Genomic DNA, 23,399 nt, shown 5'->3' with positions numbered 1-23,399 from the left:
AGTCCCTATCATGGGAAATTACTTTGCCATATCTAATCTGTTCAGGCCTTTCAACATTCGGAATGTTTCCATGAGAAACCCCCTCATTCTCCTGAACTCCAGGGAATACAGCCCAAGAGCTGCCAGACATTTCTCATACAGTAACCCTTTCATTCCTGGAATCATTATTGTGAATCTTCTCTGAATCCCCTCCAACGTCAGTATATCCTTTCTAAAATAAGGAACCCAAGACTGCACACAACACTCCAAGTGTGGTCTCACGAGTGCCTTACAGAGCCTCATCACATCCCTGCTCTTATATTTTATACCTCTAAAAATTAATGCCAACATTGCATTCACCTTCTTCACAACTGACTCAACCTGGAAGTTAACCTTTATGGCATCTTGCAGAAGGACTCCCAAGTCCCTTTGCATCTCTGCATTTTGAATTCTCTCCCCATCTAAATAATAGTCTGCTCATTTATTCCTTCCACGAAAGTGCATGACCATACACTTTCCAACATTGTATTTCATTTGCCACTTCTTTGCCCATTCCCCTAAACTATCTAAGTCTGTCTGCAGGCTCTCTGTTTCCTCAACACTACCTACTCCTTCACCTATCTTTGTGTCATCAGCAAATTTAGCCACAAATCCATTAATCCCGTAGTCCAAATCATTGACATACATCGTAAAAAGCAGTGGTTCCAAAACTGAACCCTGTGGAACTCCACGGGTAACAGGCAGCCAGCCAGAATAGGAACCCTTTATTCCCACTCTCTGTTTTCTGCCGACCAGCCAATGCTCCACCCACGCTAGTAACTTCCTTGTAATTCCATGGGATCTTATCTTGCTAAGCAGCCTCATGTGTGGCCCTAATGTGAGGCCTTCTGAAAATCCAAGTACACTATATCTCCTTTGTCTACCCTGCTTGTAATTTCCTCAAAGAATTACAGTAGGTTTGCCAGGCAGGTTTTCCTTTGGCCTATCTTGTCATGTGCCTCCAGGTACTCCATAATCTTATCCCTAACAATCGATTCCAACAACTTCTCAACCACTGATGTCAGGCTAACAGGTCTGCCTTCCACCCTTCTTAAATAGTGGAGTAACATTTGCAATTTTCCTGTCATCTGGTACAATGTCAGAACCTATCAATTCTTGAAAGATCATCATTAATGCCTCCTCAATCTCTCCAGCTACTTCCTTCAGAACCCAAGAGTGCATTCCATCACGTCTAGGAGATTTATCCACCCTTAGACCATTAAGCTTCCTGAGCACCTTCTCAGTCGTAATTTTCACTGCACAAACTTCACTTCCCTGACACTCCTGAATGTCCGGTGTACTGGAGACGTCTTCCACTGTGTAGACTGATGCAAAATACGCATTCAGTGCCTCTGCCACCTCTGCATCGCTCATTACAATATCTCCAGCATCATGTTCTATTGGTCCTGTATCTACCCTCCACTCTCTTTTACCCTTTCAATACTTAAAAAAGCTTTTAGTATCTTCTTTGATATTAGTTGCCAGCTTCCTCTCATAATTCATCTTTTCCTTCCGAATGACCTTCTTAGTTTCCTTCCCAATCCTCCACCTTCCCAATAGCTCTGGCTTCTTTTGCTTTTACTCTGGCTCTGACTTCACTTGTCAGCCACAGCAGTGTCCTTCTTCCCTTTGAAAATTTCTTATTATTGGAATTTATCTGTCTTGCACTTCCCTCATTTTTTGCAGAAATTCCAGGCGTTGCTGCTCCACTGTCCTTCCTGCAAATGTCCCCTTCCAGTCAACTTCGGCCAGTTCCCCTCTCATGCCATTGTAATTTCTTTTATTCCACTGAAATACTAACACATTGGATTTTATTTTTTCCCTCTCAAATTTCAATGTGAACTCGATCATATTTTGATCACTGTTCCCTAAGGGTTCCTTAACCTTAATCTCTCTTATCACCTCTGGACCATTGCACAATACCCAATCCAGCACAGCCGATCTCCTAGTAGGCTAAACAACAAGCTGTTCGAAAAAGCCATCCAATAGACATTCTACAAATTCTCTCTCTTGAGGTCCATAACTGACCTGGTTTTCCCAATCCACTGTCATGTTAAAATCCCCAACAATTATCATGACATTGCATTATCCTAATTATCATTCTTTATGCCCCTGAATACCTCCTGTGTGCTACTCTGTCCAAGCTTGTTCTCCAGCTCTCTCCTGTATTCCTCTTTAGCCACCTTGATCTTCTCTTTTAGCTCCCTCTACACATATTTCATTTCTTCCCTGTCTCCTGATCTAAGTGCTCTCTTTTTGTGGTTGAAAAGAGCCTTTAGATCACTGGTGACCCATGGTTTGTCATTTGGGAAGCAGTGAATAGTCCTTGATGGTATTACAGTGTCCAAACAGAAGTTGATGTAGCCAGTGATGCAATCAGTAAGTCCGTTAATGTCCTCCCCGTATGGTTCACAAAGCACATTCCAGTCAGTAACCTCATAGAGGCCCTTAGTGCTCGATGGCCTCTGGAGACCATTATCTTGGTGGTAGCTAGCTGCTGTTGTACTTTGGATTTATACAAGGGCATGAGGTGAACCAGGGTATGACATGACCCTCCAGTGGAGGGAGAGCTGTGGAGCTGTACGCATCTTTAACCTTTGCATGCAAAGTTAATTTTCTCTTGTATGACACTCGACAAACTGATCAAAGGTGGGTAGGGTTGGACTGTAAGCTTACATCCAGTGCCTAGGTATGGGGAGGACACCACACAGTGAGTCCCTCGGTGCTGCAGTGCTTCAGAGGCTCACTCAATGGGGAAGGACAATAGAGGAAGAGAGAGCTGGTTTGTGAAGAGCCATGGTTAAATGAGGGAGTGTAGCAATCACTGGGCTGCCGTGGGTATACCTGAATCTCTAGTGCTGCTGGACTCTTGTATATGGAGACCATCCCTTCTTGCTTATTTCAGTTTGAAGCTATGCCCTACAGAAAGAGGCCATTCAGCCCATTGTGCTGTGCCAGTTAATTTGGAACTAATGAATTAATCTCACTACTCCAATCATTTCCATCACCAATATTCCTGCTTCCAAAGTCACAACACCTCTCAGTAGAAAAAGGAAAATCTCTTCATCAGCTTTGATTCCAACGCTGAAATATAAGGGCTCTTAAGGGGTCACAATGAAGGGTTTGGATGTAAAGCATCAACTGTCCATTACTCCTACCAATGCTGAGTTCCTCTAGTGTTTTGTGTGTTGTTCCAGATTCCAGCATCTGCAGTGTCTTGCGTCTCCATCTTAATCTAAGCTCCTTGAACGCTGAGCTAACCAGCAGCAGGCAGCTCCACAACATTGAGGCCTGTATGGTTTACTACATCTCTTGGCCTTCCCTGCTGGCTGAGGACAATGTCAATTTTACCTGTTCCCCACAGCGTTCCTGTTAACCCTCTCACCAAGCATCCTGAGACTACCCCGAGGCAACTGCTGTGTGCTCTTATCAAAGCTCAGTCAAACTCTGTCTGGGGGAAAAGGAGAATATAGTCAATGCTTCACATCCCCAAAGATTTACCCTATTCTGACCTTCTACAAGGCTTTCATTCACTGATTCTACCTGAGGATACGTCCATCCACCATTGGACAAGACACCTCATTGTTTAATCTGTCTTTTCCCACAGGAATTGAATCTTGCCCCTCCCTCACCCCCACCACCCAAGATAGCTCCCTCCCACAAGTCATAAAGTTGTAGGAGGCCATTAACTCTCTGCTGACCCTATCGAAGAACAGTTTAGTTGGTGCCCATTGTTAGGATTTATCTCATTGTTTTTTGAAGCCAAATTTTGTATCTGCCTCCCAGGCAGATACAAATCTCACCCTCAGACTATAAGAGCATAAATGCAAGACAACACTTAAGAAAGAAATCAGGAAGGCTAAAAGAAGGTATGACGTTGCTCTAACAGACAAGGTGTAGGAGAATCCTAAGGGATTCTGCAGGTAGGTTAAGAGCAAAAGGATTGCAAGGGACAAAATTGGTCCTCTGGAACACCAGAATAGTAATCCATGTGTGGAGCCAAAACTGATGGGGGCGATCTTAAATGAATTCTTTACATCTGTATTTACTCAGGAGATGGATATAGAGCCTATAGAAGTGAAGCAAAAGAGCATGAATTTCATGGACCCTGTACAGATTACCGAGGAGAAAGTGTTTGTTACCCTGAGGTAACAAAGGAAAGATGTAGGAAACATAAGAAAGATGTCAACAAAATAGGGAGAGTACAGAGGAGATTTACTAGAATGTTACCTGAGTTTCAGCACCTAAGTTACAGAGAAAAGTTGAACAAGTCAGGTCTTTATACTTTGGAGCATAGAAGGTTGAGGGGGGAACTTGATAGAGGTATTTAAAATTGTGAGGGGGATAGATAGAGTTGACGTGGATAGGCTTTTTCCATTGAGAGTAGGGGAGATTCAAACAAGAGGACATGAGTTGAAAGTTAAGGGGCAAAAGTTTAGGGGTAACACGAGAGGGAACTTCTTTACTCAGAGTGGTAGCTGTGTGGAACAAGCTTCCAGTAGAACTGGTAGAGGCAGGTTCAATTTTGTCATTTAAAAAAAAAAATTGGATAGCTATATGGACAGGAAAGGAATAGAGGGTTATGGGCTGAGTGCAGGTCGGTGGGACTAGGTGAGAATAAGCATTCAGCACGGACTAGAAGGGCCGAGCTGACCATTTTCCGTGTTGTAATTGTTATATGGTTATAAATCCCCAGGGCCTGACAAGGTGTTCCCTCAGACCCTACAGGAGGCAAATGCAGAAATTGCCAGGGTCCTAGCAGAGATATTTAAATCATCCTTAGTGACAAGAGAGGTAGCTGAGGATTGGAGGATAGCCAATGTGGTTCCACTGTTTAAAATAAGCTTTAAACAGAAACCATGACATCTTAGGCTGGTGAGTCTGACATCAGTTGTGGGAAAGTTACCTGAAGGTATTCTAAGGGACCAGATATATAAGCATTTGGATAGAAATGAACTGAATAAGCATAATCAGCTTGGCTTTGTGCATGGTAGATCATGTCTAACCAATTTTATAGAGTTTTTCAATGAAGTTGGCTTGCCCACAGAAGGCAAAGGGTGGTTGTAGATGGGTCATATTCTGCATGGAGGTTGGTGACCAGTGGTGTGCCTCAGGGATCTGATAATGAAGAGCCTTCATTAACCGTGGGATTGAGTTTAAGAGCCGAGAGGTAATGTTACAGCTATATAGGACCCTGGTCAGACCCCACTTGGAGTACTGCGCTCAGTTTTGGTCACCTCACTACAGGAAGGATGTGGAAACTATAGAAGGGGTGCAGGGGAGATTTACAAGATTGCCTGGATTGGGGAGCATGCCCTATGAGAATAGGTTGAGTGAACTTGACCTTTTCTCCTTGGAGTGATGGATGATGAGAGGTGACCTGATAGAGATGTATAAGATGATGAGAGGTATTGACTGTGTGGATAGTCAGAGGCTTTTTCCCAGGGCTGAAATAGCTAACACAAGAGGACAGTTTTAAGGTGCTTGGAAGTAGGTACAGAGGAGATGTCAGGGGCAAGTTTTTTACATAGAGGGTGGTGAGTGTGTGGAATGGGCTACCAGGGACGGTGGTGGAGGCAGATGCGATAGGGTATTTTAAGAGACTTCTGGATAGGTACATGGAGCTTAGAAAAATAGAGGGCTATTGGTAACCCTGGGTAATTTGTAAAATAAGTACATGTTCAGCATGTGTTGGCCTGTATTGTGCTGTAGGTTTCATATGTTTCTATGTAAGTTACCAGGAAAGTGGATGAAGGCAAGGCAGTGGATGTTGTCCACATGGACTTGAGTAGAGCATTTGGCAAGGTCTAGCATGGGAGGCTGGTCAAGCAGGTTCAGTCGCTCAGCATTCAAGATGAGGTTGTAAATTGAATTAGATATTGACTTTGTGGGAGAAGCCAGAGAGTGGATGTAGAAGGTTGCCTCTCCAATTGGAAGTCTGTGACCAGTGGTGTGCCATAGGGATTGGTTTTGAGTAACCATATAACCATATAACAATCACAGCACGGAAACAGGCCATTCCGGCCCTCCTAGTCCGTGCCGAACTCTTAATCTCACCTAGTCCCACCTACCCGCACTCAGCCCATAACCCTCCACTCCTTTCCTATCCATATACCTATCCAATTTTACCTTAAATGACACAACTGATCTGGCCTCTACTACTTCTACAGGAAGCTCATTCCACACAGCTATCACTCTCTGAGTAAAGAAATACCCCCTCGTGTTTCCCTTAAACTTTTGCCCCCTAACTCTCAAATCATGTCCTCTCGTTTGAATCTCCCCTACTCTCAATGGAAACAGCCTATTCACGTCAACTCTATCTATCCCTCTCAACATTTTAAATACCTCGATCAAATCCCCCCTCAACCTTCTACGCTCCAATGAATAGAGACCTAACTTGTTCAACCTTTCTCTGTAACTTAAGTGCTGAAACCCTGGTAACATCCTAGTAAATCGTCTCTGCACTCTCTCTAATTTATTGATATCTTTCCTATAATTCGGTGACCAGAACTGTACACAATATTCCAAATTTGGCCTTACCAATGCCTTGTACAATTTTAACATTACATCCCAACTTCTGTACTCAATGCTCTGATTTATAAAGGCCAGCGTTCCAAAAGCCTTCTTCACCACCCTATCTACATGAGACTCCACCTTCAGGGAACTATGCACTGTTATTCCTAGATCTCTCTGTTCCACTGCATTCCTCAATGCCCTACCATTTACCCTGTATGTTCTATTTGGATTATTCCTGCCAAAATGTAGAACCTCACACTTCTCAGCATTAAACTCCATCTGCCAACGTTCAGCCCATTCTTCTAACCGGCATAAATCTCCCTGCAAGCTTTGAAAACCCACCTCATTATCCACAACACCTCCTACCTTAGTATCATCAGCATACTTACTAATCCAATTTACCACCCCATCATCCAGATCATTTATGTATATTACAAACAACATTGGGCCCAAAACAGATCCCTGAGGCACCCCGCTAGTCACCGGCCTCCATCCCGATAAACAATTATCCACCACTACTCTCTGGCATCTCCCATCTAGCCACTGTTGAATCCATTTTATTACTCCAGCACTAATACCTAACGACTGAACCTTCTTAACTAACCTTCCATGTGGAACTTTGTCAAAGGCCTTGCTGAAGTCCATATAGACTACATCCACTGCCTTACCCTCGTCAACATTCCTCGTAACTACTTCAAAAAATTCAATAAGGTTTGTCAAACATGACCTTCCACGCACAAATCCATGCTGGCTACTCCTAATCAGATCCTGTCTATCCAGATAATTATAAATACTATCTCTAAGAATACTTTCCATTAATTTACCCACCACTGATGTCAAACTGACAGGTCTATAATTGCCAGGCTTACTTCTAGAACCCTTTTTAAACAATGGAACCACATGAGCAATACGCCAATCCTCCGGCACAATCCCTGTTTCTAATGACATCTGAAAGATCTCCGTCAGAGCTCCTGCTATCTCTACACAAACTTCCCTCAAGGTCCTGGGGAATATCCGGTCAGGACCCGGAGATTTATCCACTTTTAAATTTCTTAAAAGCGCCAGTACTTCCACCTCTTTAATTGTCATAGGTTCCATAACTTCCTTACTTGTTTCCCACACCTTACACCATTCGATATCCTTCTCCTTAGTGAATACCGAAGAGAAGAAATCGTTCAAAATCTCTCCCATCTCCCTCGGCTCCACACATAGCTGACCACCCTGATTCTCTAAGGGACCAATTTTATCCCTCACTATCCTCTTGCTTTTAATATAACTGTAGAAGCCTTTCGGATTTACTTCCACCTTATTTGCCAAACCAAACTCGTAACTTCTTTTAGCTTTTCTAATCTCTTTCTTAAGTTTCCTTTTACATTCTTTATATTCCTCGAGCAATTCCTTTACTCCATGCTGCCTATATCTATTGTAGACATCCCTCTTTTTTCGAACCAAGTTTCTAATATCCCTTGAAAACCATGGCGCTTTCAAACCTTTAATCTTTCCTTTCAACCGAACAGGAACATAAAGATTCTGTACCCTCATAATTTCACCCTTAAATGACCTCCATTTCTCTATTACATCCTTCCCATAAAACAACTTGACCCATTCCACTCTCTCTAAATCCCTGCGCATCTCCTCAAAGTTAGCCTTTCTCCAATCAAAAATCTCAACTCTAGGTCCAGTCCTGTCCTTCTCCATAATTATATTGAAGGTAATGCTATTGTGATCACTGGACCCGAAGTGCTCCCCAACACATACATCTGTCAGCTGACCTATCGCATTCCCTAACAGGAGATCCAACACTGCCCCATCTCTAGTCGGTACTTCTATGTATTGTTGCAAAAAGCTATCCTGCACACATTTCACAAACTCTAAACCATCCAGCCCTTTTACAGAATGAGCTTCCCAATCTATGTGTGGAAAATTAAAATCTCCCACAATCACCACCTTGTGTTTACTACAAATATCTGCTATCTCCTTACACATTTGCTCTTCCAACTCACGCTCCCCATTAGGTGGCCTATAATACACTCCTATCAGTGTTACTACACCTTTCCCATTCCTCAATTCCACCCAAATAGCCTCCCTAGAGGAGCTCTGTAATCTATCCTTCCAAAGCACCGCCATAAGATTTTCTCGGACAAGCAATGCAACACCTCCTCCTCTGGCCCCTCCTACTCTATCACACCTGAAGCAACTAAATCCAGGAATATTTAGTTGCCAATCACACCCTTCCTGCAACCATGTTTCACTAATAGCTACAACATCATAATTCCATGTATCAATCCACACTTTAAGCTCATCCACCTTTCTTACAATGCTCCTAGCATTAAAATAGATACATTTAAGATACTCTCCACCTCCTCCTCTCTTTTCATCCCTAGCAATGCATTCAAATTTATTATCCTTTTCTTTCTTCTCCCCTACAACTTCGGGCTGAGCGCATCCCTCCTCCATCACCTGCCTGTCCTCCCTCACACACGGTCTACTTACTTGCTCTACTGGTGAACTAACCTCCTCTCCCATAGTTTCCTCAAATTGATTTCCGCCCCCCCCCATCTTACTAGTTTAAAGTCTGCCCCGTAGCCCTAGCAAACCTCCCCGCTAGGATATTGGTCCCCCCAGGATTCAAGTGTAACCCGTCCTTCTTGAACAGGTCACGCCTGTACATTGTTGTTTGTTGTTTGTCACTTACATCAATGATCTGGGTGCTAATGTGGTTAACTCGATCAGCAAATTCGCGGATGACACCAAGATTGGGGGTGTAGGGGACAATGAAGGAGGCTATCATGGTTAGCAGTGGGATCTGCATCAGCTGGAAAAATGAGCTGGATTTAATGCAGACAAGTGTGAGGTTTTGCACTTCAGTGGAACCAATCAAAGTAGATCTTACACAGTGAGTGGTGGGCACAAAAGAGTGTGGTAGAACAAAGGAATCCAGGAATACAGGTTCATAATTCATTTAAAGTGGCATCACAGGTTGATAGGGTCATAAAGAAAGCTTCTGGCACATTGGGCTTCATAAATCAATGTATTGAGTACAGGATGGGATGTTTTTTTGAAGTAGTATAAGACATTAGTAAGGCCTAATTTGGAGTATTGTGTGCAGTTTTGGTCACCTACCTACAGGAAAGATGTAAACAAGGTTGAAAGAGTACAGAGAAAACTTATGTTGCTGGGTCTGGTAGCCCTGAGCTATAAGGAAGGATTGAATAGGTTTGGAATGTAATCTTTAGAACTTAGAAGATTGAGAGGAGATTTGATAGAGGTATAGTCTTTGACCTACGTCACTTTGTAGTACACACAAAGACCCTCCGAAAGCTGTTCATAGAAGTGCTCTTTGCAGATGACTGCGCACTCATGGCGCACCAAGAGGACCACCTACAAACAATGGTCAGCAGATTCTCCGCCACATCTAAATTGTTCGGCTTGACAATCAGCCTCAGTAAAACAGAGGTCCTCCTGCAGCCTGCACCTAACAGCGCCCCGCCACAGCCATGCATCACCATCGATGACACACAACTACAGAACGTTGACAACTTCAAATACCTGGGGAGTACCATCTCCAGCGACGGTGCCCTTGATAAAGAAATCACGTCAAGGATCCAGAAAGCAAGCCAGACACTCGGAAGGCTCCGGGTCAAAGTTCTGCAGCGCGAAGACATTCACCTCTCCACTAAACTGAAGGTTTACAACGCTGTTATGGTCTCATCACTTCTATATAGCTGTGAAACCTGGGCACTGTATCGCAGACATGTCAAACAGCTTGAACAATTCCACAATCACACTCTGCGATCAATCATGCAAATCCGCTGGCAAGACCATATCTCCAACCTGACAGTCCTGGACCGAGCCAATTCCACAAGCAATGAAGCCAGGGTTTTGAAGGTTCAGCTCAGATGGACAGGCTATATGATCCGCATGGATGAGTCCAGAATGCCGTGATAGTTGTTCTACGGAGAACTGGAGCAGGACAACCGTGCCCAAAGAAGAGGTACAAGGACAACCTTAAGTCAAACCTTAAGTGGGCCAAACTCCAGCCCTGTCATCTCGAACACACTGCTGCTGATCGGTCCAAGTGGCGCAATCTATGCTCCAAGGCATCAAACAACTTCCAAGCCAACTGGCGCATGCAGCGCCTCAAGGCGAGTCAAGAAAGACACAGGAAGGCGTCCGCTCCTGCCCCAACAGGCGGTGCTCCTTGCCCCATCTGCAACCGTATCTGCGCTTCGGACTTTGGCCTCAGAAGTCATATGTGTGCCCACAGACGTTGACTGCGCAACACATCCGTCTTCCTCGGACTTCGAGAGACTACTACCACTACTACAAAATTATGAGGGATATAGATAGGGTAAATGCTAGCAGGCTTTTTCCACTGAGGCTGGGTGGAACTGCAACCAGAGGTCATGGGTTAAAGGTGAAAGGTGAGAATTTTAAGAGGAACGTAAGGGGAAACTTCTTCACTCTGACAGTGGTGAGAGCTGCCAGCACAAGTGGTGCATACAAGCTCGATTTCAATGTTTAAGCAAAGTTTATATAGGTACTTGGATGGTAAGGATATGAAGGGCTATGCTTCAGATGTAGGTTGCTGAGAGTCGGCAGTTTAAATTGTTTCAGCATGGACTAGATAGGCCAAAGGGCCTGTTTCTATGCTGTACTTTATGAATCTATAAGACATAGGAGCAAAATTCTGCCCATTGAGTCTGCTCCATCATGGCTGATTTATTATCCCTTTCAACTCCATTCTCCTGCCTTCTCCCTGTAATCTTTGACACACCGATTAATCAAGAACCTAGCAACCTCCACCTTAAATATATCCCATGACTGCTAGGGAAGCCCACTTAGAACATAAGATCATAAGGCATAGGAGCAGAATTATGCCATCAAGTCTGCTCCGTCATTCAATCATGGCTGATCCTTTTTATTTTAACTCCTCCTACTCCGGCTTTCTCCCCATAACCTTTGATACCATGTCCAGTCAGAACTTATCACTCTGCTTTAAATACAACCAATGACCTGGCTTCCATAGCTGCAAGTGGCAACAAATTGCACAAATTGGCTATAGAAATTTCTCCACATTTCTACTTTGAGAAACAGCTGTCCCCAAGCTCCCCCCCCCCCTTGATTTCCATTGAACCCCTTCAATCAGAGGTTCTCCGGTCACTAATCCTTCTGTAGGACACAATTCCTCTTTCTTTACCCGGTTAGCTATCTTCGCGGCTTTGAGTCCTTTAGGCAATTCTCCCCGCTGACTGTCTCTCCTATGAGGGGAACCACACCAGCCTACCCACCTCCAGAACCGCGGTCACTCCATCTGCAGATGTCCACACCACTCCCATTACCTGGGCCTTCTTGGTACCTGAACAACAGGGGTCTCCTCATTTGTTCTCGGGGTGTAACCCAATGCCTGGGTCTCCTTCCTGCCTATTGCCAGTCTCCTCTCAGCCAGTTTCCTCCTGTGTCTCGCCTATTTCCTGATTCCCCCCCCCCCACCTGATACCACTTGTTCCAAGTGCCTTTACATCCTGATTGAGAGCAAACCAGTGACTGATGAGCAAGGGGCACATCACCGATGCCACCCCCAGCGAGCAGGAGGTCACCTGCTTCCTTAATGTGGCCAACCGTCCAGGTTGGTCCTAGTTTTGGGGCACTAGATTAATTTGCCCAATACCATTTCCTCAGGCCCAGGATCTCAATAGCAGAAAAGGACCCTGTTTATCAAATAATCTCTTTCTTTATTAGCTGTGAACATGCTGCCAAAACCAAAGGTGTTTGATTGAAATGGGATTTGACCAATCAGTATTTGTCTGTTTTCTTGTTGCCTCTTCGAAGGATTGACATGCACACACTAACAAAGAGTCAACATTGTAGGCTGAGACCCTTCCTTTCCAGTCCTGATGAAGGGTCTCAGCCTAAACTGTCAACTGTTTTCTCTCCTCCTGACCTGTTGGGTTCCTCCAGCATTTTGTGTGTGTGATACTCGGGATTTCCAGCATCTGCAGACATAAGCACCAAGTCAAGCAAGTCAGCAATGATTCAATCACTATCTGATGCTCAGTCTGCCTTTGGCAACACCATGGATTACACTTTATTCCCAGATAATAACTGGTTCTTTAGACACATTGCACAGGTTAGATAGTGAGGAAGAAATTTAATTCTGAGCATGGCACAGGTTAGTTGCCATTAAAAAACACTCCGCCAGCTTGTCCACTTACCTTGCATTGTCTCATCTCTGCTCTAATAAATGGGATGTGATGCAGGCACAGTGGCTGTGATGAGTGGAGATCAGCAATGGGCCAGAGCGATAAAGGCCCTGTATAATGCAACACTTACTGTAGTCAACGTTCCTACCTCACAAGGCCCATCAGTCTCTTACAGCACAGAGGCCTTGTGGAGAAACTGAAAAGCATCAACAATTGCATACATTTATATAACAGTCCTGAGGTAATAAAATGTCCCAGGTGCTGAATAGAGGTGTTTATCAAATGAACAGACAGGTTTTCAGTGGCTTTGTAGCACAGGGGAGATTAATGGAAGGAATTCCTGAACCTCAGTCTGAGGGAGTTGAAGGTACAGCCACCAGTGGGGAGGAGATTAAAGGAGGGAGTTCTAGAGCCTTGGTCTGAGGGAGTTGAAAGTGCACTCAGCAGTGGTGCTGATACTGCATCTCTCTGCTTTGTAACCCCAGCAACATCACCTCTCTCAAAAATTACAAGTGCTGGAAATCAGAAATAGAAGCAGGACTATCTGGAGAAATTCATCAGGTCAAGCGACAGCTGTGGAGGTAATGTTCCACGCGATCCAGATGTCCCATCGTCTCACTGAGTTGCCAGTAGAATCATACAGATAAAGTCATGCATCAACCTAGTCTGAAGCAGAAATACTGATACAAAGCAGAGGAACGGAGTGGTCTGAAACGAGTCTGTTTATTCCACTTTGATTCATGATTGGACCTGACTGCCATTATGGCCCTCAGAGTGAATTTATTTGCCCTAGCCAATGACAGCCTCTGTCTCTAACCAATCAGATTCACTCTGACATCCTGGCATTTTCTGTTACAATGCATCTCATTGGTTGAAATCTAGAGCAAGGCGGCTCCTTCTGACTGCAAGATGTCAGTGAGTTTTAAAAGTTAAGCCTGAGTACAGATTGTAAAGACTACTGCTGAATGTACTGGAGCGTGAAGGATTATGGAGCGGATTGAACTGCAGTATTAAAGGTACTTGACAGAGAAAGTGAAAAAGAGAGTGTGTGCAAGAAAGAGAGAGAGGGTGGCGAGTGTGGGCGCAAGAGAGATATTGTATGTGAGAGAGTGTGTAAGAAAGAGGGAGAAATTGTGTATATGACTGAAAGAGAAGGTGGGAGGACGAGAGAGAGATCTCTCGGGAAGGGAGAGCAGAACCAGAATAGAACAATTTAAGGGTGAAGCCAGGAGGCAGCACTTCCCCTGGGGAAGGTCCACAACTCTCCTTTCAGCTCCTCAGACTGTGGGTGTCAAATACCGGGGCACTCCTGGCCGTCCTCGAGCAGCTCCCACCGCTGCTGGTGACGTCCCAGCCGGAGACTTCAACTGCACCATTGATGCAGCTGGACGATCCGGCAGCGCCAACGGCAACCTGGACAGTACCTCCAGACTCCTGATGGAAACCGTAGAGACAGCCAGGCTGTCCACAGGTGGAGTGCAGCCGCCTGGACACGATCGGACGGCTCAGCCCGCTCCCGGATCGACTTCCTCGGAAGCCACCAAGGCGAACATCAAGAGGTTCTTCATCCGCAAGGGTATCCAGAAAGCAAGGCAGGGGCGTAAATTCCAGACAGAGTTGCAGCAACTCCTCCTTCTGCAGTCAAGGGGGTGGATGTCAGGGAGGAAGTGCGGGAGGTGAAGGGCCGGCAAGCCCAGCACTTTGCCACCGAATCCTCCAAGATCATCTTCCGGTCAAGGGTCCAAACCGTGGAGCAGGACAAGACGTGCTCACGATTCTTTTTCCTAAAGGTGCACAGGGGGAGCTCTGTGATCCACAACCTTAGGGAAGAGGACGGCTCAGTCGCGTCCTCGCAGACAGACATACTGAGGATCTGCAGGTCCTTCTATGCCAGTCTGCACGGAGAAAAGGCCACAGACTCCACAGACTCCCGCAAATTCGTGTCTATCATGCAGGTCTGAGACGACGGCAAGCGGGTTGAGTCTGGAGCAGCCACTACGTGCCCAGGTTCTACTTATCGCCCTGGCTACGAAAGATGGGTCTGGCCCTTTTACTGCGCAACACCCTTGTCAGCTGGTCGTTGCCGCCATACCTGTCCTTCGTAGAGAAGTTCTTTCAGGTCAACGCCTTTGACCACAGGGCCATCAGGCAGTGGTCAGCACATAAGGTCCTGTAGGCACTGCAGAAGGACGTGATGGACACAGTGCGATGGTTCCCTGAGCAGACCTTTCAGTTCATCTGGCAAAATGCCTCATCGCCGGACCTCAACAACAGGCACAAGACCTCGACTGGCTGGCGGTCAGAGGGGCCCTCCCAGTCCGATCCCCCCCGGAACGTCGTCTCCACACCCCTCTGCCCACGGAGGACTGCAGTGAAGAGGAGTCGGTGACCCACCTCTTTGCACACTGTGGGTTCAGCGAGAAGGTGTAGAGGAGGATGGAAGGGACAGTGTCGACGTTCATCCCCAGCAGCTGCGTAACAGAGGATTCTCTGATCTTCGGGCTGTTCCCGGGGACGCCCACGGAGACCAACATCCGTTGCTGCTGGCAGATCATCAACTCGGTGAAAAACACTCTTTGGTCGGCCCGAAACTTGATGGTCTACCAGCACATGGAGATGTCCGTGGGGGAATGCTGCCGACTGGCACTTTCTCGGCTGCAAGAGTACGTGCTGAGGGACGCACTCAAACTTGGTGCAGCCACCGCAAGAGCCCGGTGGGGAAGGACCACAGTCTAGGGTTCTTCTCCCACGGGAGTTGAGGGGGGCGGGGGCGGGGTGTATACCCCTGAACAAGTGTATGTAAGTATGAAGTAACAGAGTTCCACCTGGGTGGCAAAAGTGTGGGAATGTAAAGACTGTAATGGAAACATTTGTAAAGGACCAAGAGCCATTGAATGGTTTATTGTACATAATTTTATTTTTGAATAAAGTATATTTTGTTTAAAAATTTGATGGACAGAGGGTTGGGGATTAGGGAATTAAAGCAAGCAGGTGGGGGTGGGGTTGAGATACAGATCGTGTGATCAAACAGAAGGGGAAGCAGGTTGGAGGCGCCAAATGTTCCCAGGAATCTCTGTCATTCTGCGCCTCCATTTCAATTGCATTGGTCACAAGAAATGTGAGGGTGATTATTTATAGAGTGTGAGAGATTGTAGGTCGCATCTGGAGAGAGTTCTTGGCCGAGAACAGGCGCCAGGTGCCTTGCCCTCTTCCAGCACACTCTGCCATCATGCCTTCGAGGTTTCCCTGTTTAATTACTGGAGAGTGTCTCAGCTTCACATCACACTGCTGATACAGCAAACCCAAACCAACTGTGGTCCGAAAAAGCTAACCTTTGCAGAGATGGAACCATGGGTCAGTGAGAATTGGTCATCTGTATTCGAAGTTCAGCATGTTTGCCAGAGACATGGGCTCCCTCAGTAATCCATCCCACCATGCGCTGTGCAAAGCTAACAGAGATGCCTTTTGTAGCAGAGACACTGTGTGCCCTCAGAGAGCAGCTGACCTCCACTTTCTCAATGGGCATCACATGCAAATCTATGGTGTTAGGACCAGCAATAAGCCAGACTTGACCTTGTAAGGCTCCTCCTCCGTTCAATCTAATTTAATCTCCACATTACTTCTGCCACCAGTGACCCTTCACCCATATGACCATCAGTCAGAGGAGCAGATTTAGTCCATTCAGCCCCTCTTCCATTCTCCTAGCTTTTCCTTGTAATCCTTAACCCTCTTACTGATCAAGAGCCTATCAAAATCAATGTCAAATTAAGATTTATTACCGGAGTATGCATGTCACCATATGCTCCCTTGAGATTCATTTTCTTGCAGGCATTCACAGTAGAACAAAGCAATACAATTGAATTTACAACAAATCCATACATAGACCAATGTGCAAAAGAAGACAAATCATGCAGACCTTGAAAGTGAGTCTGTAGGTGGTGGAATCAGTTCAGTGTTGTGGTGAGTGAAGTTATCCACATCGGGTCAGAAGCCTGATGGTTGTAGAGTAATAACTATTCCTGAACCTGGCATCTGACGATGAAACACCTAATAAATTGGCTTTCACAGCCACCTGTGGTAACAAATTCCACTGACTCACCACCCACAGGCTTAAGTAATTTCTTCTCCTCTCAGCTTCAAAGCATTGTTCCCTGCTTGTTCCTTCAAAGACTGTGCTTTTCCCATCCTCTGAAAGTATTCAAAGTCCCTGTTTCCCCCACCCTCTGAAAAGAGAAATGTTCCACCAGTGCTATAGGCCAGTTAGGCTGACTTCAGTGATTAAGAAGATTTTGGAGAGCGATCCCTGTAGTACACCAGCTGTCTCTCTGGTCAAACAGAAAATGTCACATGTACACTCATTAATGCAAACATCTAATCAGCTGATCATGTGGTAGCAACTCAATGCATAAAAAGAGGTATGATCAAGAGGTTCAGTTGTTGTTCAGACCAAACATCAGAATGGGGGAGCTTTGACTGTGTGATGACTGTTGGTGCCAGATGGGGTGGTTTGAGTGTGTCAGAAACTGCTGATCTCCTGGGATTTTCACGCACAACAGTCTTGAGAGTTTACTGAGAATGGTGTGAAAAACAAAAAAAATGTCCAGTGAGTGGCAGTTCTGTGGGTGAAAATGCCCTGTTAATGAGAGAGGTCAGAGAAGAATGGCCAGACTGGTTCAAGCTGACAGGAAGGCAACAGTAACTCAGATAACTATGAATTACAACAGTGGTGTGTAGAACAGCATCTCTGAATGCACAACATGTTAAAAACTTGAAGTGGATGGGCTACAGCAGCAGAAGACCACAAATGTACACTGTGGCCACTTTATTAGTTACAGGAGGCATCTAGTAAAGTGGCCACTGAGTGTATCCCTATGTATTCCCATATATTCCTACCCCCTGTTCCCTGTTATCCAGGTAGTCTTTTACCCTCGCTAATTTGTTACCCTCCACATCACCTGCCTTTAGTTTTCACAATAGCCTCTGAAGTGTCAAAAATACCTTTAGATTTGGAGAGATATAGAATGGAAACAGGCCCTTTAGCCTACTAAATCCATGCTGACAATTGACCATCTACTAAGCACACATCCTGATGTATTCACTGCCCATAATCCCACCAACTACTTCTAGATGTAACCCCTCCCCGCACTCAGGGCAACTATAGTGGCCAATTAACGCTCTTACTTTCACATCTCTGGAATTTTGGAGGCAGCCAGCGCACCATGGGAGACCCACATGGTCACAGAAAGAACAGGCAAACAGAAGCAGGAGTTGGCCGCTCCGCTCATCAAACCGATGCCACTGTTCAGGATGATCATAAACACAAGAGATTCTACAGATGCTGTAAATCTAGAGCAACACACACAAAATGCTGGAAATAACTCAGCAGGTCAGGCTGAGGGGAATAAACAGTCGACATATCAGGCCAGATGATCATACTGGCCTCAACTCCTGTGCAAACTCTTGTACTTTAGGCTCCTGAACCAGCGTGGATAACTTCATTCACTCACAGCAAGTATAAACTGATTCCACAACCTACAGGCTCACTTTCAAGGACTCTACAGCCCATGTTCTCAGTATTATTTTTCATCATTTGCATAATTTGTCTTCTTTTGCAGAATGGTTATTTGTTATGGGAACTGAAAGGTCTGAAGATAGATCAGTCACCTGGACCAGATGGACTACACCCCAGGGTTGTGAAAGGGGTGGCTGAAGAGATTGTGGAAGCATTAGAAATTATCTTTCAAGAATCACTAGATTCTGGAATGGTTTCAGAGGAATGGAAAATTGCAAATGTCACTTCACACTCTAAGAAAGGAGAAAGGGAGAAGATAGGAAATTATAGGCCGGTTAGGCTGGCCTTAGTGGTTCGGAAAAGTTTGGAGATCTGTATTAAGGATGAGCTTTTGGTACTTGGAGCTGCATGATTAAGTAGGCCAATTTCAGCATGGATTCCTTAAGGTGAAACTTTGCCTGACAAATCTGGTAGAGCCCTTTGAAGAAATAACAAGCAGGATAGACAGAGGAGAATTGGTGGATGTTGTGTACTCCCGATTTTCAGAAGGCGTTTGACAAGGTGCCTAACATGAGGCTGCTCAACAAAATACAAGCCCTTGGTATTACAGGAAAGATACTGGATAGAAGATTGGCAAAGAGTGGGAATAAAGGGGGCCTACTCTGACTGGCTGCCAGTGACTAGTGGTGTGCTGAAGGGTCGGTCTTGGGACAGCTTCTTTTCACATAATATAGATGATAGAAGGATAGGTGGGGCAGATAGTGTTGAGGGAACAGGGAGGCTACAGAAGGACTTCGACAGAATGGGGGAATGGTCAAAGAAGTGGCAGATGGAATATAGTGCATGAAATATATAGTCATGCACTTTGGTAGAAGGAATAAAGGTGTTGACTATTGTTTAAAGTCTGAGGTGCATAGAGACTTGGGAGTCCTTGTGCAGGATTCTCTAAAGGTTTAACTTGCAGGTTGAGTCAGTGGTGAGGAAGGCAAATGCAATGTTACCATTCTTTTATACAGGACTAGAAAATAAAAACAAGGTTGTAATGCTGTAGCTTTGTAAGGCATTGGTCAGGCTGCACTTGGAGTACTGCAAACAGTTTGGGCCTCATATCTAAGAAATGATCTGCTAGCATTGGAGAGGGTCCAGAGGAGGTTCATGAGAATGATTTTGGGAATGAAAGGGTTAAAGTGTGAGGAGTGTTTGAAGGCTCTGGGTGTGTATTCACTGGAGTTTAGAAGAATGGGGGGGGGTGTAATCTCATTGAACCCTATCGAATATTAAAAGGCCTAGATGGAATGGATGAGGAGAGCATGTTTCCTATAGTGGGAGTGTCTAGGGCCAAAGTGTACAGCCTCAGAATAGAGAGACCTCCATTTAGAATGGAGATGAGAAGGAATTTCTTTAGCCAGAATGTGGTGAATCTATGGAATTCATTGTCATGGATGCCTCTGGTGGGCAAGTCATTGGGTATATATAAGGTGGAGGTCAATAGGTTCTTGGTTCATCAAGAGAGGAGGCAGGAGAATGGGGTTGAGAGGGATAATAAATCTACCATGATGCAATGACAAAGCAGACTCGATGGGCCAAATGGCTCGCTTCTGCTCCTATGCCTTGTGGCCTGATATTCATAAATTCGATTGTAGTTCTTTGTTTTCCTGTGAATGCCTGCAAGAAAATGAAATGAATCTTAAGGTAGTACATGGTGATGTATAAATACTTGGATAATCAGTTTACTTTGAACTTCAAAATTGACACTGGTGGTGCCTGAGGTTAGGAATGAACTGTGGTCTCTGCTGCTGTTGGACAGTAGTCCTACTAGCTGTGCAACCCCAAAGTTGATTTCCTGTTCACTAAACCACACCAACTTTACCACAGTTTTGTTTTCTGCACGCCCTGCATGAATTTTTCAGCAATGTTTCCCAACATTTTCTTTGCAACAGATATTGGGCTAACAGCCCCGTGGTTACCTTCGTTCCCATTTGGAACAGTGAACTGTTGGGAGTTGCTATTCAGTCTGAGCCATAAAGGATGAATATACTGAGCTGGATAGAGCTCTGGATGATTATCTTCGCAAAAGGATTTAGAATGAGGTTGAGTAACAGACCCTTAACAAAAGGCTGTAGAGAGTGACTCTGGCAATCCAAGGCAGAGTGATCTGATTGGCTTTGTCACATGCAAGCACCTTATAGCTATGAACAATTAAAGTGACAGTCTATGGTATACTGTCTGCTTTCCTAGCAAAAAAAACCCACGCTGTACAGTTTGAAAGAAGTTGGGCCGTTTTTGTTCACATTCCATTTCCTCTGCTCTTTAAATGGACAGATTTCTTATTGGACTCTTAAATCCAGGAACACTCCTCCTCGCCTCAAGTCAGAGGTTGAAACAGAAAATAAGGGGATTGCTGGGCAGCATGGCTGGAAGGGCCAGGCAGATCTACTCCATGTTGTATTTCAATAAGTAAGAAACTTGCACACAGCAAAGGGCATACTGGCCCTGGACAGTAATGGAAAGAGATCCATGGGAGAGGGTAAAAATAAACTCAAGCATCTAACATCACGTTGGCTATTTGGAGCAGAAGTATTGGACGGGACACTGGGTACAATTCCCCTGTTTGTCCTGTTGTGCCTGAGGGATGAGTGTAGGCGGGGCCTCTGACAGTACCACAGGGTCTTGGTACTGCTCCGAGATCACTGGCCTGGATCAGGAAATGAAATACCCCAGAAGGGCACAGAGATCAGAGATGAATTGCTGGATCTGGGGGAAAGGAGTGGAGAGGGATAGAATGGGGGAGAAATTCAATGGGCTGAGTGGTGTATCCCTTTGACCTTTGGTTTGGAGTCTTAGCCTCAAACTGCACTGCGACATGGTGACGCTTCCCGAGATGTTTCATACTTGTCCATCTAGGTGGTGGAAGATACTGGTGAAGCGAGCAGAAGCATGTCTACAGAGGGAGGTTTGGAGCTGACTGCAGAGAGATTTGGGGGGGGGGGGGAATTCTAGAGCAAAGGACCTGGACAGCCAGTGGTGGAACAGGGGATCTGGAACATCACAGCACCTCCCCATCCATGTGGGAACTTCATTCCCCCACCAGGGGAAGCTGGAGATCCAGTAGCAGCAGCTGTACTGGTGAATTTTATTCTAATTACAAGTGCCCCACCTCACCACCTCTCCCTGGGTGCAGAAGCTGACAACGGGAGCAAAGGCGCTTTTGTATCAGGTCAGTGAGGGACCACGTGCTGCTTTATCTCTGCCCCTCTCTGAGTTACGACACAGATCTTTGCTCTTTTGTTCTTCCAGGCCGACAGTTGACTATCTTCAACAGCCAGGCCTCCATCCGAATTGGAGGGAAGGACTATGGCCGCCCTTTCCAAGGCCAGGTGGCGGGCCTCTACTACAACGGCTTGAAGGTGCTGACCTTGGCGGCCGAGAGTGACCCCAATGTCAAGGTGGAGGGCAACCTGCGGCTGGTGGGGGAGGTGCCCTCGGTCATCACCACTGAGACCACGGCAACCACGCTGCTGGCAGACATGTCCACCACCATCATGGAGACCACCACCACCATGGCCACCACCACTACACGGCGAGGCAGGTCGCCCACCATGAACGACAGGATCACTCAGGTGAGCAGGGATGTAGCCCTTGGAGGGTGGGGGTGGGGCCTTCTGATGGTCAGTACCTGGAACAATCAGCAGTACTCAAACGGGTCCCACATGTGCTCTTCCACTGACATTCAGCTCCTCTTCACAATGACGCATTCATTTGCATTGCTGCTCAGGTAGATTTAGGAAGGATGTCCACCCATCTCTAACCTTGTGTGTTCAAATCGACCCCCAGTGTGTAACATGCTCTCATCAGGTTGTGGGTTTCTCAGTGTCTATCGGGTTCCTGTTCCCTCTCTGTCTCCATTCCTTGCATCCGGGATTGTGTGGATGTTTGGTCTGGTTAAGACTAGAAGAAAACTGGGCCTTGCCAAGGTGCATGAAATTAGGAAGACGTGTTTGTGTTTCTCTTGGAACAGTTTGCTCCCAAATGTTACCAAGGTGGGGAAGTATTTGTAATGTGGTTATTGTTGTGAAGCAGGAAAGACGGACCCTCATTGTGCACAGCAAGATCACATTAAAGAGGAGATGACTGGATTAGGTGTTGTCTGGTGATGCTGGTTTAAGAATAAACGTGACCTCCCAGGGTCAAATTCTGTGCAGTCATGTGTATTCACTCCAGACAGGCAGGACTCTTTGACACCTCAGATATCCACACCTCTGACAAGGCACTGGAACTGAGGCCGAGAGTTTTATCCTGGAGTGGGACTTGAATCTGGTGTCTCTGGGGAGAGAGGGCTTCCCACAGATGCCACGTTTGTCATTCCTTCACAGCTGGTGTCCTGTGGGATACGGGCGCAGCCTGAATCTCAGTGTATATATAGTTAGGGTGCCTAAGATGTTTGCATGTGCTGTAGTAATTTTATGTATTAACTACTGCAAACAAAAACAAATTTCATGACTTATGTGAGAGATGATAAAACTGATTCTGATATGGGTCTCTATTGTGGACTGAGAGTGGGAAGGGGACAGGGTGAGGGAAAAGAGGAAGGATGAGGGGAGGGAGCAGGAAGCACCAGAGAGGCATTCTGTAATAATCAATAAACCAATTGTTTGGAATCAAATGACCTTCCTTGGTGTCTCAGGGCTGGGTGTGTCTGCACCCACAACCTCTACCCTTGCTACTGGCACTCCTTCTCTGTCACGTCCCACAGCAGTCCACCCTCACCATTTCCAATACCCTTTGCTCCCACCAGATTTACAAACTCGCTCTCCTTTCCACATTGACAAATACAGTACTGTGCAAATGTCTTAGGCACCCTAGCTTTATATGTACGCCTAAGACTTCCGCACAGTACTCTCAGCCATGCGTCTGGGAGGATGTGAACGCAATCACGTTAACTGTCCTGTCTGCTTCATCGCAGACACGGACTGGTAATAATGGCATTATCTGAGCTGGGGTGATGTGGCAGTTACTACATTCTCACCATTGTTCCAATAGGGTGTAAAACCAAGAGGCTTTCTTGTCCACTAGCACAACAGATCCACAAAGGAAAGCACGTTTCACAAAGGAAAAGAAGGCCGTGATTGTGCTGGAGTTGTACAGCTGAG

At 45.8% G+C, this 23,399-nt stretch overlaps 1 protein-coding gene across 24 annotated transcripts in view; it reads left to right on the top strand.

The window, feature by feature from the left end:
* The window catches only part of LOC140717693 (neurexin-2-like), a 1,248,008-nt gene that overhangs the window by 1,117,508 nt on the left and 107,101 nt on the right, over positions 1 to 23,399 (top strand). For all 24 annotated transcript variants that reach the window (XM_073031362.1, XM_073031351.1, XM_073031361.1 and 21 more), the window contains one exon: positions 21,547 to 21,869. In XM_073031362.1, the coding sequence (XP_072887463.1) occupies positions 21,547 to 21,869 (323 nt within the window). The remainder of the gene's footprint in view (positions 1 to 21,546; positions 21,870 to 23,399) is intronic.

This window comes from Hemitrygon akajei, chromosome 28 (genome assembly GCF_048418815.1).
Source record: "Hemitrygon akajei chromosome 28, sHemAka1.3, whole genome shotgun sequence".
NCBI lineage: Eukaryota > Metazoa > Chordata > Chondrichthyes > Myliobatiformes > Dasyatidae > Hemitrygon > Hemitrygon akajei.
The sequence above is the reverse complement of the archived record's forward strand: the minus strand, read 5'-3'. Positions and strand labels throughout refer to the sequence as shown.